We start from the raw sequence: 15667 nt of genomic DNA on the forward strand, positions 1-15667 counted from the left end.
CCATCAGCACCACGGGCGGTGTAAAAGGCCGACCCAGCTACACTGATGTCACCCGCTGCTTTCTCTGAGCTCACCTTGGATCAGCTGTTATCAGGAGTCTGGCTGTGAAATCAAACGTTCACAGGCTGATGTCTTGTGACTGACACCTTGTTAGCCAATCAGAGTGCGGTTTCATACCACAAATTCTGAAGCAGATTTCATGTCTTTCAGTCAGTATTAGCCAATCACAGACAGCCGCGTCACATCCAGACACTTTACGGATGCATCACGCTAACGAGCCGTTTGTGAGCGTTAGCTTAACTCACCAGGGGTTCAGGTCGTATCCGTGGTAATGTGCGTGGCTTCCCGCCATCATCGAGCACCTCAAAGGTCATGAAGACGGAGTTTATGTGTCGGTTAGGCCCCTCCTCGTGGTAGGCCTCCGCACGCACGCCCACCTCCATGCTGCAGTAAGGACACGTGTCAGTTCTCTGTCTGCTGCACAGCTGCAGCGCTGAGCCAGTGTTCTGGGATACCTGTTTCTGAAGGCGTTGTTCACGATCGCCTTCAGCAGCAATCTGTCTCCAACCTGAGAAGGTCCTCTGAAGGTGAACATGTCGATGGCTCGAAGGGTGGGATGAGCCTGAGACAGACGACTGCAAGCAAAGAGCACAGAGACAATAGGCCACGACCTCCCACGCGCTCGCCGTGTTCAGGTTACTCATACAGATACAGCTGGACAGATCCTTTAATCTGCGCCAGGACTGAACTACACTGATCACAATATGGAGGTCAAAGGTCACAATGATGCATCCTATTTTTAGGTAAAAGTATGAAGGAAAGAAGTGTTTGTGACTGTACCTGGCAGCGATTGTAGCTACATTCACCATCCAGGCCATGATCTGCCCTCCAAATGTGTTTACCTGGGATTCAAACACACCTCATGCATGATCTGACAGTCATGTCTCAGCGGTACGATGACACACTGATGCACTGAACAGTCACATATATGTGCACATGTAAAACAGCTGGGCCTCATTTACAAACCTGTGTGTAGGATCCATACGCGCTGATCCACACAGGTGTGCACACGGGTGTTCACTGTTCATAGACATAAACTACACCTTTCTTGGCTGCTACTTCAAAGCACATTGTGCGCTGTCTGTCCTGCGTGCTGCACAACAACATTCAGTATTTAGTATTTACTGCTGTTTACACTTAGCTAGATTAACGTGATGGTGTTGTGTTTAGTATGTTGCTCTGTTTTTTTTGCTTGTTTTCTCTTCTTTCTCTTTTTATGTTTCCTTTCTCACTGTCCCTCTCCCCTTCTGTTTTTCTTTCTTTCTCCCTTTCCTATCCCTCAGGCATGTCTGTCCCGTCTGTAACAACTGAAAATAAACTAAATAATAACAACAAAGGTCGATCAAATGGACCAATACGGCAAAGCTGTGATGATCCACTTGGTAATGTAAATCCATTGGGTCTCCTTGTTGGTCTTCAGACAACAGATCTGGCAAAGAAACCAAAACCAAATCGCTCTGACAGCAGCCGTCAGCGCCCTGAAACCTGTCTGTTGCTCTGGATGGTTGAGCCCAGGTATTTAAACTCTTTCCTGTTACCTGCTCTCCCTACAGGTCACATCATCTGCAAACCTCACGTTCACAGAAGGGGCTGAGAGCAGACCCTCCCCATGTCATGCACCAGCCTCACATGCTTCTCCAGCACTTCTGACGTTCTCATGTAAACCCTCAGCTCCTCTCGTCTGTCCTGTGCTTTCTACACGCACAAAGACGCAGTGAAGTGCAAAGACTGTCTGCTGGGACGTGGCCGGGTGCATCACTCACCCTGCTGCACAGACTCATTGGAAAGCAAATCCTTGATGATGTCATCGTGCACCATTCGGACCCTCCGCCTTTCAGCGGCCACGCTGTGTTCAACCTGCTCCTTCTGCGTGACAGGAACAATGGGCTTCAAGGTCACCTGTGAGGTACCACACACACACACACACACACACAGACTCTGTTTCACAATGAGAGCTGGTGGTATGATGGTGTCTGTGGTGCTGCTGCAGTTCGTCTCGCTGTCACAAAGCTCCTGTATCAGTGCTGAGACTCTGACGTTGTGTCACAGCTTCCTCTGATTTAATAAAGACAAACATAAGTCCTGACTAAGGTCAAGGAAACTGTCACATCAAACTCAGAGTCCACTTTAGGACTTTGACCTCTGAGCTCTACGTGGACAAACGTCAGCTATGTGTCCCCGAGGTCACGTGACCAGCGTGTGCTCGCTGTGCATCATACGATGCTGAAAACTAAAGCAGACACACGAGCAGCAGCCCCCAGACTCTGAGCTCCCCCCCCCCACCAATCACAGCAGATGGCCCCGCCCCTCCCTGAGCCTGGTTCTTCCTGTTAAAAGGGAGTTTTTCCTTCCCACTGTCACCAAAGTGCTGCTCACAGGGGGTCATGTGATTGTTCTTCTCTGCATGTATCACTGTAGGCTCTACTGTGCAGGATAAAGCACCTTGGTGTGACTGTTGTTGTGATTTGATGCTGTGTAAATAAAACTGGATTGAAAAACAACTAAAAACTCTTTTCAGACTTTTGGTCAACCTTTGTTTTTATGTTGTGAAGCATTTTGTGATGTTTATCTTGAACGGTTACTAGGTTACGTACTAAACTTCCTTTGAGATGCAACAACACATGAACAACATGCTTTTAAACAACGATCTTCATCTAGTTATCAGTAATGTGGCAAACGTCCACACACTCTCCAGAGTGTCGTGATCATGCACCTTTTGTCCTGTGCTTGTGCGCTGGGTAACAAAGGTGGCGTAGGCATGACAAACCCTCCAGTGACGATCAGAGAACAGGTCCTCACAGTTCACCTGTATGCCCACCTGAGGGGAAGTACGGGACAGTACGTTAAGGTAAACACACATGGTTGTACCCGTGAGAAAAGCACACGCAGCTAACTGATTTCAAAAACAACGAAAGGCACAAAGAACAGCAGAAGTTCACTGACCTCCATGCTGGTGTTAAAGGCTCTGTTGACCTTTGCCCTGATATTCACCACCTGACCTACACTGAAGAAAGATGGAAAGGCGGAGTTACTACCTTCAGCCCAACCCTTCCACACACTCACACACGCCTCCTCTCACCTGATGGTGTGCTCAAAGTGGATGTCATCCATGGAAGCGGTGACGCAGGGACTCCCAGCGTGCCTCTCAGCTGCACGGTCGAACAGTTGGGTCATTACAACACTACACGCTCACAGCTTCCAACACACACCTGAGACACACAAAGCTCACCGGAGAGGCAGGCGGCGGAGTCGATCCATTTGAGCAGCTGACCCACGCCGAGCTCCTGCCGATGGTTGCTGTGACAGGGCATCACGATCTGACTCATTTTCACCTCTGTCGGGTTGTAGTTTTCTTCTTCTTCCTCCTCTTCTCCATCCTCTTCCTCCAAACAATCTGATGTCCTGGAACTCATTTGGAAAGCTGGGGAAACAAAGTAAAGGAAAGACACTGAAGCTACAGTACTGTGCAAAAGTCTTGAGTCACACCTCATTTTCTTTTGTTTTGCCCCAAAGAGCCAGACTTTGTGATCATTTTGAAACCTGATACTGAAGAAGAGTTTCGCTCTAGTCCAATTTCAGATGAATGTCTTTTTGTTTGTTCAGTCACTTAAAACTGACCTATGACTCTTTTTGAAGCATTCAATTCAGCTTTATTTATAAAACACCAAATCACAACAACAGTCACCTCAAGGTGCTTTAAACTGTACAGTAGAGCCTACAGTGATACATGCAGAGAAGAACCCAACAATCATATGACCCCCTATGAGCAGCACTTGGTGACAGTGGGAAGGAAAAACTCCCTTTTAACAGGAAGAAACCTCCAGCAGAACCAGGCTCAGGGAGGGGCGGGGCCATCTGCTGTGATTGGTTGGGGAGAAAGAGACACCTAACCCAGGAGGTGAACCAGTGCGTCTACACACAACAGACAATTTAGCAAAGAACCAACTAGGGCTGTGCGACATGACCAAAACCTCATATCCTGATATAAAACATCTATCGTCTGATAACGATATAAATCACAAAAATGTGACATTTTCTGTAAAGTCTGTGAATCAGCTCGACTTGCGTGAAGTGTTTCCAGCTGCGCGTCATGTAGCTGGAGTCGAGTGTTTTAACCGATGCATGAAACGATACGTTTTTAGACATAAGTTGTAACATCGGCTGTTTTCTTTGAGTGTTTATTTCACGGCGTGCTGCGGGGAAAAGCCTGTTCTAACGTTTGAGTCTAAGGTTTATTTTTTAGTACCTGGCGTCTTTTTTACTTCTCATCTGTAAATAATCTGCATCTTTCACGTGATTCAGTTTATTTTGAAAAGTCTCAACAGGATCTTGAGCTTTATTGTGAAAGGTTTATGTGGAACAAACGGACACGCGGTGGTTTTACCGTCGTTGTTGCTAATGACAACGCATAAAAACAGGCGCTTGTCCGTCCGTAGTGTGGTTATATTAAATATAAGAGAAAGAGAGAACTTAAGAAATTAATAATAACTACAGTGACATCAAAACATGAAAAATATTGCTGTAAACAGTTTATTTTGCGACACCACGAAACAAACGACAGCGTAAAATGAAACAATAGACGTTTTTATATCATCATCGATATATATCGTTGTATCGAACAGCCCTAGAACCAACTGTAAACTGGTTGAGGAGCTGCTGCTCAGCACTCCCAGTCTGCTTCCCACCCAAACATTCATCAGGTAACTGACTGTAAGTGTCAGTCGATGGATCCACGTCAGCCCGTTATCAGTGGAAAAGAAGGTGCAGCACAGCTGAGGTTTGTAAAGATGCACCTGAGTGCACATAGAGAGTCCTGGAACAAAGTGAACACAAGTTCAGCCATAATGCACAACGCCACACCAGACCTCCTCATATGAACGCTCAATGATGGGGATTCTTTACATTTGCTTTGCAGCCACAGGATCCGGGCACACCATGAACTCCTCTGTACACCAAAGGAGTCCAGAGTCAGCTGTGAGGCCATCTGACAGCTAAAGCTGTGGGATCTATGGTGGAGCTGCATATCAGACTGTAGATGTGACAGCTGTGGTGGCTGATTGCTTGGTTCTGCTGGTCACTGTAAGCCTGCACAGCATTGTCTACGCTGCATGCTCCAGAACACAGTAGGTTGGTTTTTGAGGGGTTTTGTTCTTAATGCATCAGATTTTCTTTTTATTGTATCCTATAGTTCAGGTTCTAATACATAGTTTGATATGTTGTTGATTGTTCTTTGTTTTCATTGTATTCATTTATGTGCTGCACATGTGTATAAATACACAGATGCTCTGTTGTTGTGCTACATACAGGTTAGGTGTCCAGCAGTTTGCAATGTTGTTTTGGATACAAACACATTATTATAATTTTATTATTATATTATTATAAATATTAACCTGCAGTTACTGTTACAAATGGGATGGAGCCAAAAACAGTATGTTGTGTACTTAACAGCACTCGTGTCAAAGGCTAACACAGAATGAGCATTTAGAATAGAATAGAATTGAGCAACACTGCATTCAAAACAAAGTCACTCCACGTATCAGAAAGGCTGTTAATGAGCCTCTAACAAACCATCACTCACCGCTTTCACAACACAAACCACAGTCTGTTTGTCAGCACTGTTGGAATCAGCTGGCTCAAGCTTCCTGCTCAGTGACCGGTGTTCCAGATCTACTGGCGTTTAGATCACCTGGATTTGGTCGAACAGATGTGTGGCAGTCTTGCGTTTCAGGAGCTGCTACCGACAAACCAGCAAAAAAAACGCCAAATGTGTCACCTGTGACACTTGTGAGGTTATCTCAAACACACTCCGTCAGTCTTGATGCTGTTGAACAACAAAATGTTTAAGAAAGTTTACCTGGTGATATCCTCATGCGCGACGCGATCGCGAAAACAGCAAACAATTAACACCACGCCGATGTTGTTCACAGGACAGCAAGAGTAAACGATCGGGATACTCTTGTCGTCGTTATCGTTCCCCTCACACGTTTTATTTCTCCGTTTTCAGCGTTTTTGCTTCACAACTACAGCGAGCAGTTTACTTTGTGCACTAACATGGACTCGAGTCAACCAGCGCCACCTCTGGCCAAGTGCCACAGCCTACAGCCAGATCAACCTGTGACACACATCTGCAGCACGTTTGAATTCGTTTCATGCACATTTGTACCTTTCAATTGTGTCTGTTTGTGCGTCATGCAAATAAACCTGTGAAAAGAATGAAATGATATCATATATTTATTATTGGCCTACATTTGTACAAAATGCCAAATTATATACACAAAGTCATAGAAATCACCACACCTGTTCATCATGATTTTAATATTCTCTTGTTCCATAACAATGAAATACGTCTTGGACAAATATGACACATCAATATTTCATCAGTGTTGTCACATCACATCCTGTAAGCAGAGTCTGTCTGTGTCTTTTCTCTGGAAATGAATATTTCCAGCCAATATAGGCGATCCATCAACATGGAGAGTTGGTAGTTATATACAGTCTGTATAAGTGTGGTTAATCTAATGAACATTTGTAAGGAGATGCAGTTACTGTGAATTCACAGCAGTTACACAGTGATTAATAATAATAATAAAAAAAAAAAGCTTACGTCTATTGCAGCATAACTAAGGGAGGATTCAGGGTCACCTGGTCCAGCCCTAACTATATGCTTTAGCAAAACAATCTACAGTTAATATAACAAGTTTAATATAAACATATGACACTGAAGAGTCAGTAACCTTTTGGGACACCATGTTCCTCCAGAACAGCTTCAGCAGATGCTCCAGGTGTGCTCCAGGTGTTGTGTTGCTCATTTGGTGGTTTGTTTAAAAGAAGTAACATATCGATCTTCCAGAGGTGTTCAACAATCAATCCTGAATCTTTTCTGTTTTATCTTCTAAGCTTTGAAGGACAGAAAGACGTTTCGTCTTAGATTATAAAGCTCAATAATATTTTTGTCAAGAACAGAAGGATGTTGGACTCTGTGACCTGACAAACTGTGACTCGTCACTGACTGTGTAATGATTTCTTTTCATTCTCAAAGGAGATTTGCCAGATCTTGTGAATGAAAATGATTTCCTGTAGGAGGACTTTGTGGCAGAAATTGCTTTGGGAACGGAGCTATTCAGACCTCGCAAGTTGGAAGCAATCTTTGAGAGCTGTGATGCTTCATGAACTGCTGCAGGACTGGGAGTCGGTCCAGCACTGATGTGATGGCAGTGATGGAGTACCACAGCGATCAAACTGAGGTCATTGTACTCGGCCCTGAAAAGCTTAGAAATATGGTATCTAACCAGATTCTTCCTCTGGATGGCATTACCTTGGCCTCCAGTAACACTGTGAGGAACCTTGGAGTCATTTTTGACCAGGACATGTCCTTCAACGCACATATTAAACAAATATGTAAGACTGCGTTCTTCCATTTGCGCAACATCTCTAAAATTAGAAATATCCTGTCTCAGAGTGACGCTGAAAAACTAGTTCATGCATTTATTACTTCCAGGCTGGACTACTGCAATTCATTATTATCAGGATGTCCAAAAAACTCACTGAAAAGCCTTCAGTTAATCCAAAATGCTGCAGCAAGAGTACTGACAGGGACTAGAAAGAGAGAGCAGATTTCTCCTGTTTTGGCTTCCCTTCATTGGCTTCCTGTTAAATCCAGAATTGAATTCAAAATCCTGCTCCTCACATCCAAGGTCTTAAATAATCAGGCCCCATCTTATCTTAATGACCTTGTAGTACCATATCACCCTATTAGAGCACTTCGCTCCCGCTCTGCAGGCCTACTTGTTGTTCCTAGAGTATTTAAAAGTAGAATGGGAGGCAGAGCCTTCAGTTTTCAGGCCCCTCTTCTGTGGAACCAGCTTCCAGTTTGGATTCGGGAGACAGACACTATCTCTACTTTTAAGATTAGGCTTAAAACTTTCCTTTTTGCTAAAGCATATAGTTAGGGCTGGACCAGGTGACCCTGAATCCTCCCTTAGTTATGCTGCAATAGACGTAGGCTGCCGGGGGATTCCCATGATGCATTGAGTTTTTCCTTTCCAGTCACCTTTCTCACTCACTATGTGTTAACAGACCTCTCTGTATTGAATCATACCTGTTATTAACCTCTGTCGCTCTTCCACAGCATGTCTTTATCCTGTCTTCCTTCTCTCACCCCAACCAATCACAGCAGATGGCCCCGCCCCTCCCTGAGCCTGGTTCTGCTGGAGGTTTCTTCCTGTTAAAAGGGAGTTTTTCCTTCCCACTGTCGCCAAAGTGCTTGTTCATAGGGGGTCATATGATTGTTGGGTTTTTCTCTGTATCTATGAAGCACCTTGAGGCGACTTTTGTTGTGATTTGGCGCATTATAAATAAAATTGAATTGAATTGAATTGATCATTTAGGAGTGATGTGGGGCGCTCAGAATCAGGTGGATGGTGTTAACGTTCTGGTCAAACTGAAGCTTATTTTACGTCACAATCCCGAAACGGCATCGATGACAGCTTTGAGTGTTGGCAGCAGCTTCCTGGAAAGTTCAATGTGCCATCGCTCTCTGATGTGTTACATCAGAACACATTCATCAGATGGAGCGCTGATGTTGGCTGTATGCAGTTCTCTGTCTCTCTCTTCTTCATGTTTCATCATTACAACAATTGTAAGCAGGTCTAGTGGCTGCATGAATGCATGCATGAAACACAGACTGGTGTCATGTCTGCTGGGAGAAACATGTTTAATGTTGTATCTTCATCTCAATGAGCACATGTCCTAAACCTGACGCAGCAGCCTTGGTTCATATATTTAACCAAAGACTATGTGAGGAAGCTGGTTTCCTCTTCGAACACGTGTTGTACGTGTAAGAGCGGCGTGTCAGGTGGTGGGATCGTGTAGTTGGACGTCTAGATCACTGCCCCGGTGTTTTTTCAACAGGTCAAATGAATGGATCATGCTGGCTACCCCATCAGTGGATAAACATACCCAAACAGTCAGGACAGTCTCTGACTGACTTCAGAGGCTTTTCCAACCCTTGGATCAAACAACAGTCATCTCAGGCACATGTTGGTACAGAAGCCCTACTCTTAAACTCAGATGGTGGTGCTGAAGCAGCTTGTTTTACACAGACGAGGCTCATGATTACTTAGAGCTGAGAATCATCATAGTTAATCTAGTCAAAGAACAAAGTATGGACCCTCAGAGGCTTTTTCACGTTTCCCTGATGTGAGAAATAGCAGCGTTTCACACTGATGTATTTACTCTACACAGACGTTTGTCACATCACAGACGAAGCCAGACGACCTTTTTGTCTTTGGTTAATTAGAAAAAAGCAACGCTAACATGATGTGCTTGGATCCGTGTCCTGCTTCAGAAATGTGAGTAGCAGTGTCACAAAAACAAACCCTCCCCTCCTAAATATCTCATTTATTACCCAAAGTTTCACAAAACTTCTGTTTCTTCTTCTTTTCTCGGTTTGGACATTATTGCATATTTGTATAAAACAATTCTGTTGCATCAAACTCAGAGATATGATCTGTTTTATCATTTATCTAAAATACTGACACAGAGTCCCTTCTCAGTTTAATGATCTTCATTGTTGCCTGGCTGGTTGGTAATGCAGCGTTCAGCCTTTAAAACAAATCTACATGAAGCTGTTAGTTTGCTCGTATCCATGTTGGTGCATCAGTAACTACAGCAGAGGCTGTCGCTTCTCACCCAGGGCCAACATGACGAGCAGACAGAGCATGTAAACAGACAGCAGGTGGCAGTCTTTCACTGGAGACCAACCTATGATCACCAAGGGCTGATAAAAATCTGTCTTTTCACATAATAATAATCCCATACATAGCTTATTGTCTCCACATCAGTAGCATTATCGTCAGTGCTTCACCTTGATGGAGGCTTTGTGTTTATTTACAGTGCAAACAAGCCTGAGACCACATGTGACCAGATATGATCTGAACCCTGATAACTACACTCTGTGTGTGTGTGTGTGTGTGTGTGTGTGTGTCTGTGTATGTGTGTGTGTGTCTGTGTATGTGTGTGTCTGTGTATGTGTGTGTGTGTCTGTGTATGTGTGTGTGTGTGTGTGTGTGTGTCTGTGTATGTGTGTGTGTGTCTGTGTATGTGTGTGTCTGTGTATGTGTGTGTGTGTCTGTGTGTGTGTCTGTGTGTGTGTGTGTGTCTGTGTGTGTGTGTGTGTGTGTCTGTGTGTCTGTGTGTGTCTGCCACAGAGACGCAGCAGTTGGAGAGTGCTCTTTTAACCTCACCGTCCTAAACTGCTTACAAGGAATCCACAAGGTAGCAACAACGTCTAACACAGATGATTTTAGTAAAATTAAAATGACACTTATTAACTTCATTTTGGTCATTTTAACCTCATTTTAACTTAAAAATCCCAGTTTGAGCCACATTTGACATTGTTCTCCTCTTATTCTGTAACAACAGTAATTTAATTCAGTTTTATTCATAGATAAATAAATAATTCATAAATGCATTTAGGACGTTTTTTACTCACTTTATGTCTCTTCCATGATGTTATTTCTCTCTCCAACAACGTAGGTTGCAATTACATTAGCATGACCAATTATGCAAATTAGGTGATGACGTCATTTAGCGTCTTCTAGGGACTTTTAGGACAGCCAATAGCGATTTTCCTTACTGAGGAGTTGGCAACACTGTTTGTGTGACTACTTACACGTTAAACCAGGATGTTGAATGTTATACCTGCTAAACATGATATCACAGTTAGTTTGTGGCGTGTGTTTGATGTTTGTGTGCAGGAAGCAGCACAGTTTGTGGGTTCAGGGCAGGGCCGTGCAGAGAGGTTTAAAGGGGCGGGTGCTCAAAGTTAAAAAGGGGCACATTGAGCCAGGCTGAATAACAACAACACACATTCATTAAGAATCTAATATGGGCAACAAGGCAAAGAAAACGTAGCCGATGTTTTACCTGATGGGTACAATGTTGCTGTTGAGGGGTTGCTGTGGATAGTGCTGGAGGGCAGGGCTGTGTTGATCTGAGACTGTAGACAGTAAAAAGTCCACAGGAGAGATGGTAGCTGATTAAACAAGTGTCATGAGATAATAACAAAATGCAAAGATTGGTGACAGCGCTTGGAACCATAAGGCAACAAAAACTGTGAGAAATAAACTCGGCTCTGCCTGTGAATCACTCTTTGCTTCTCTTCTTCCTTCCATCCCATCATCTCATATATCACTCTCCCCTTGCTGTCTATCTGAGAACAAGGCACAACTTGCTATTGCAATAAACTATAATCTAATTATCCACACCTAACAACTCTTGCACTTAATCTATAATAAAATGATGACAGAAAAATGTTATAGCACTGCCTTTAGTAGCCTCACACAGCTCCTACTGTTCCCTCCTCATGTCCTTACCAGCCATGTCTGGACAATGTTATATCATGAGTAATATTTTTTTTAAAAATCCATCTAAATAAAACCCACACATGCACACACAGTGACATTTTAGACCTTCTTCAGAATACTGTATATACTATGGGCATCACTGTGCTGATCCAGAATCCTTACATTATTATTTATTACTAGAGCTACAATAATAAAGCAATGAGGAGGGGGAAGTAATAAATATGAAATAATGTATTTATGATGTTTCCATTTGTTTCACTATCCACTCTGTGCAGGGGCAAAGCTTATTACATTTTTAAACTGTAGAGATACAATCATTTTACTGCTGTAAAATCCAAATGTTGTCTTATTTAAAATATAAATCTAATATAATCTGCTTCTTAATGTATGTTCTTTAAAATACAGCATGTGTTTTTTAATATATTATAATTATAATAATGCATAATTATGTGGACATGCATATTAGATCGTTTTTTAGTGAAATATAATCCCCCAAGAAAGGCAGGAAAAGCCCGGAAACTTCTTTAAAACTAAATATGTTCTAAATACTTTAAAACTAAATATGTTCCTTAAAACGGTGACAGAGCAACAGACCCATGACAGCCTTACACAGGTAGCCAGCAGCTATGACCAGCACTACATGTGCAGTTAATAAAAGGACAGGTAATGTTTGTCGCGCTGTTGCACACACAGCACACTCGTTTGTTTCAGTTCGTCAGTTGCAACAAGACAGCTTACCAACGTGTACGTAATAAGCTAACACTCCTGTGTGCTATACACTACAGTGTATGCTGTACACCTACTTACTGGTTTTGTTGCATCAGTCTGTGTCTCTGAGTTAATTTGTGTTTCTCCTACAGCTCCGGACCGCTAAAAATGCACGTGCTCTTTGTGAGCTCGTTCCCGGCTCGTAACCAGCGCGTTCTGCCGTCAAGGGCGATCATTGGTTAAATGTGATCATGTGACTGATGAGAGCCAGATCCTTTTATTTAGCAAAACTGTGATTAATAGTTAAATATTATTGTTGAGGGGCACTGACAGGACTCTGCACGCACACACACATTAAAAAAATAAATAAATAATTTTTTTTAAAAAGTTGCCTCAACAAAAGGGCACTTTGGGCACCCATCAGGAAAGGGGCGGGTGCTCAAGCCCCTCTAGCCCCCCCCTCTGCACGTGCCTGGTTCAGGGTGACGTGCATCGGTCTAAACAGAAGCTGGTCCAACAGAGACGGAGTCGGCAGCAGCAGCTGCAGCAACAGCAGCTTCACCGCTCTGACTCTGTGCAGGGAGGCAAACAGGAGGCAGTGTCCTCGCTGCTTTCCAGCATGGATGACCTGTCAATCAACACCGTGCTCTGCAAGTCATATAGCTTGGATGAGGTCAGCGGTGTGACTTCATAGCACCTTTTTTTAATAGTTACTGCAGAATTCAAACAGGCTACTGAGTTCTGATCACAATGTTGTGTTTTCATGCTGCTAATTGTGTCTTTCTTTCTGTGTCTGTGCAGAATAACTGCAAAGAAGTCAGTCTGACACAGGGAGACGAACTGAGAGCACTGAAGGGAAAACGCCCACCGAGATCAGCGTCATCCTGCTCAAGGTACCAATATCTGTAATTTAATTAATGATAAATGGTTATTGTGGTCAGTGCAAGAGACACGTTGAGAATTAGCTCAAAACAAAGTTTTTATTAACAAGGAGATATAATAGACACCAATATGTTTTTGTGGATGTCAGAAAGTACATAAGTGACTGTTGTCGAATGCTTTGTTTGCACGCTGTCTAACAGACAGACTGGACTGCATGAAATCCTGCTGTGTTCTCATCTGTGCAGCGTAAATGTTGTGTATAACCTGCTCGAGCTCATGCATCCTTTTTTGTTCTTCGGTTAAACTGAAACCTAAATGCAACAAGAGAAGTTGTTGTCTTTGGATACTTTAGTTAATCATGAGTGAGATGAAGGTTGTGGAGGTTGTCAGAGTATTCCTTCTACTGCCTGACAGTGTCCTCAGTTGGAGTCAGCAGGCCTCCATCTTTACTGGACACCGTGTTGGTAGAGCACCACTTCCCCCTCCTGACGGTTTGCCAGAATCGCTCCTCCTACGCCCAAGTTTTTGCTGCAGCCGCGGCCTGAGCTGCGTTTCGATTGGCCTGCCCGCTGCCTCTGCTCTCCACCCGTGGCTGCCGCCAGACACACAATCAGTAGATAATACCTCTGCTCACTACAGTTTTTGTTTTGGTCCCTGAATCCACGGCCCAAATATAGCAGATATATAAGATGCTGCCATAGTTCAAGAAACATTTCATAAAAAGTAAATAGTTACAAATCGGGGATATGGGAGCTGCGGCAAAAAGAAACCAAAGGACGACCACGAACCAAACTCACAACGTGCTTCTCCTGTAAACTAACATCACTAAACTGCTAACCTGACACAACCAAGAACTGGGCTTCCACGGAGGTTAACTCGAGGTACCTCCCACACGTCGAAGCGTATTTGTCTCTTGTCTCTTGTACAGAGTGTGTGTGCAGATGTTGATTCCTGCAGTGAGCGTAGAAATCATCAGAAGGATTTTTAGAGAAGTTGTTCGTTGTGCTTGTTTTTGTGAAGGATCAAGTTTAGTATTTGCTCTTGGATCACACACACACACACAAATATGAGGTGTTCTTGTTTTCTGTGTCAGGTTAAACCTGTCCAAGACTTCACACTGCTCCATCCTCCCTCCCCCGAAGCCCTCCAAAGTCCACCTCACCCCCTCTTCTACTAAAAAGCTGAGACGAAGTTCCTCTACCACCACTGCTCCGCAGATCAGGAGGTTGGTGTCTGTGCTTTTGTTCTTACTAGAAGCACATTATAATAAAACCAATATAAAATGTGATGTGCTGATGTCTCCACAGTCCCTTCAGCCTCACTGTGTTCAGCACCAGGCCAGCACTGATTCACTGACTTCACACTTGGGACGTTCTGGTCATGAATCAGCCCAGCTGATGATGGACTCGCTGGAAACTGGATCAGCTCTCTTGCACGTTTAATAGGCTGTAAATCCTTTTTTAGCCCCAATAACTACTTTTGGTTTTGACAGAGCCAACAGTTTGTCACCACTTTAACTGGTCACGTGGCCCATTCTGTGATAACAGGGCCGACACCATAAATCATCACGTCTCTTGGGTATAGCAGGCAGGTAACTGTAAAAAACTGCTGCTGCATATTGCAGATATAACATCTGCTAGATGCTGAATGTCCCGTTGTCACAATCATTTTGCTGGAAGCAAAGGACACGTGCAGGTGCAAAGACCAAACAACGCTAACAGGGGATAAAAGGTCGTGGCCCAAGGACTGAGTCAGACCATCGCCAAGAGCAGTCTGGGTGCTTCTGATAAACAGCTGCTGCCATTTGTCCATCCAAAGTTCAGAACCACAGGATGTAGACGGCCTGAAGCAACGTCTTGGTTGCAGAAACACAGACCTTTAGAAGTCGTACCAAAATCCACGCCTTAAACTTTGGCAGGTCACAGGTTTCTTGGCTGCACATGATGGACCTAGCTTATTTGGCACGTTGTTGTAATGTTGTCTCCTCATTTTCAGTACTTTAGTAACCTGGTTGGGTTAGAGAACCATAGCAAACCACATCTTTTGTAAGAGATCGGTGCACATTGTTCAAGAATTAACAACTGGACGCAAAATTGTCTTGCAAGACCAAGAGTGATACACTGCTTCTGCTATAGATGTTATTTATATTTTCCAAGATTTCATCGATAAAGTATGACAAACTTATATTTGTTGGTCTTTTAATGTTCGATAGTCAAATAATAAAAAATAAATAAATGTTCATTTACCTGTTACTACCACACACCAAATCCGGTCGTTGGTACTTGCTGGCTTGTGTAGCCACGAGGTAACAAAAGTTCAACACTTCCCCCTAGCATCCTGGAGCACTTCTGTTGTCTTTTGTACGTGCTTCAGAGTTTGTACGTGTTTTGGAGTTTGTACGTGCTTTGTCTCTAGGGGCCACCGTAAATATACTTTTATTTATTCACTCCACATAAAATGTAATAAATAAATCATATAATACAAAAATCAATTATTCACATTTCAACTTTTAACTATTTAAATTTTCAGCTTTTTCCTTTTAAACAAATTTAAAGTGAAACAACACAAAACACTGCAAACCACAACACAATTAAATATAAATTATAATATTAAAACAAAAAGAAGATGCATATTCTTTGTCATATGGACCT

The 15667-nt window shown here is 43.3% G+C and overlaps 3 protein-coding genes across 3 annotated transcripts in view; 1 reads left to right on the plus strand and 2 right to left on the minus strand.

Annotated features, from left to right (window-relative positions):
* LOC148098668 (acyl-coenzyme A thioesterase 11-like) overlaps window positions 1-2823 on the minus strand; it is a 175479-nt gene extending 172656 nt beyond the window's left edge. Inside the window, exon 1 of the mRNA XM_087850574.1 lies at window positions 2774-2823. The gene's annotated coding sequence lies outside the window, so the exon portion shown is untranslated. The remainder of the gene's footprint in view (window positions 1-2773) is intronic.
* Window positions 1-15667, plus strand: part of LOC148098670 (protein NLRC3-like) — a 133838-nt gene that overhangs the window by 95855 nt on the left and 22316 nt on the right. The window lies entirely within an intron of this gene.
* Window positions 1-15667, minus strand: part of LOC148098673 (acyl-coenzyme A thioesterase 11-like) — a 48091-nt gene that overhangs the window by 4010 nt on the left and 28414 nt on the right. The window contains exons 2-9 of the mRNA XM_087851384.1: window positions 3290-3481; window positions 3140-3209; window positions 3004-3064; window positions 2774-2878; window positions 1824-1959; window positions 841-919; window positions 516-635; window positions 306-444 (exon numbers count right to left, since the gene is read on the minus strand). Coding sequence (XP_087707510.1) covers window positions 306-444; window positions 516-635; window positions 841-919; window positions 1824-1959; window positions 2774-2878; window positions 3004-3064; window positions 3140-3209; window positions 3290-3473 — 894 coding nt within the window. The 5' untranslated portion in view covers window positions 3474-3481. The remainder of the gene's footprint in view (window positions 1-305; window positions 445-515; window positions 636-840; window positions 920-1823; window positions 1960-2773; window positions 2879-3003; window positions 3065-3139; window positions 3210-3289; window positions 3482-15667) is intronic.

The sequence above is a fragment of the Neolamprologus brichardi genome, chromosome 14 (genome assembly GCF_056152115.1).
Source record: "Neolamprologus brichardi isolate AB-2024 chromosome 14, ASM5615211v1, whole genome shotgun sequence".
Classification (NCBI taxonomy): Eukaryota; Metazoa; Chordata; class Actinopteri; order Cichliformes; family Cichlidae; genus Neolamprologus; species Neolamprologus brichardi.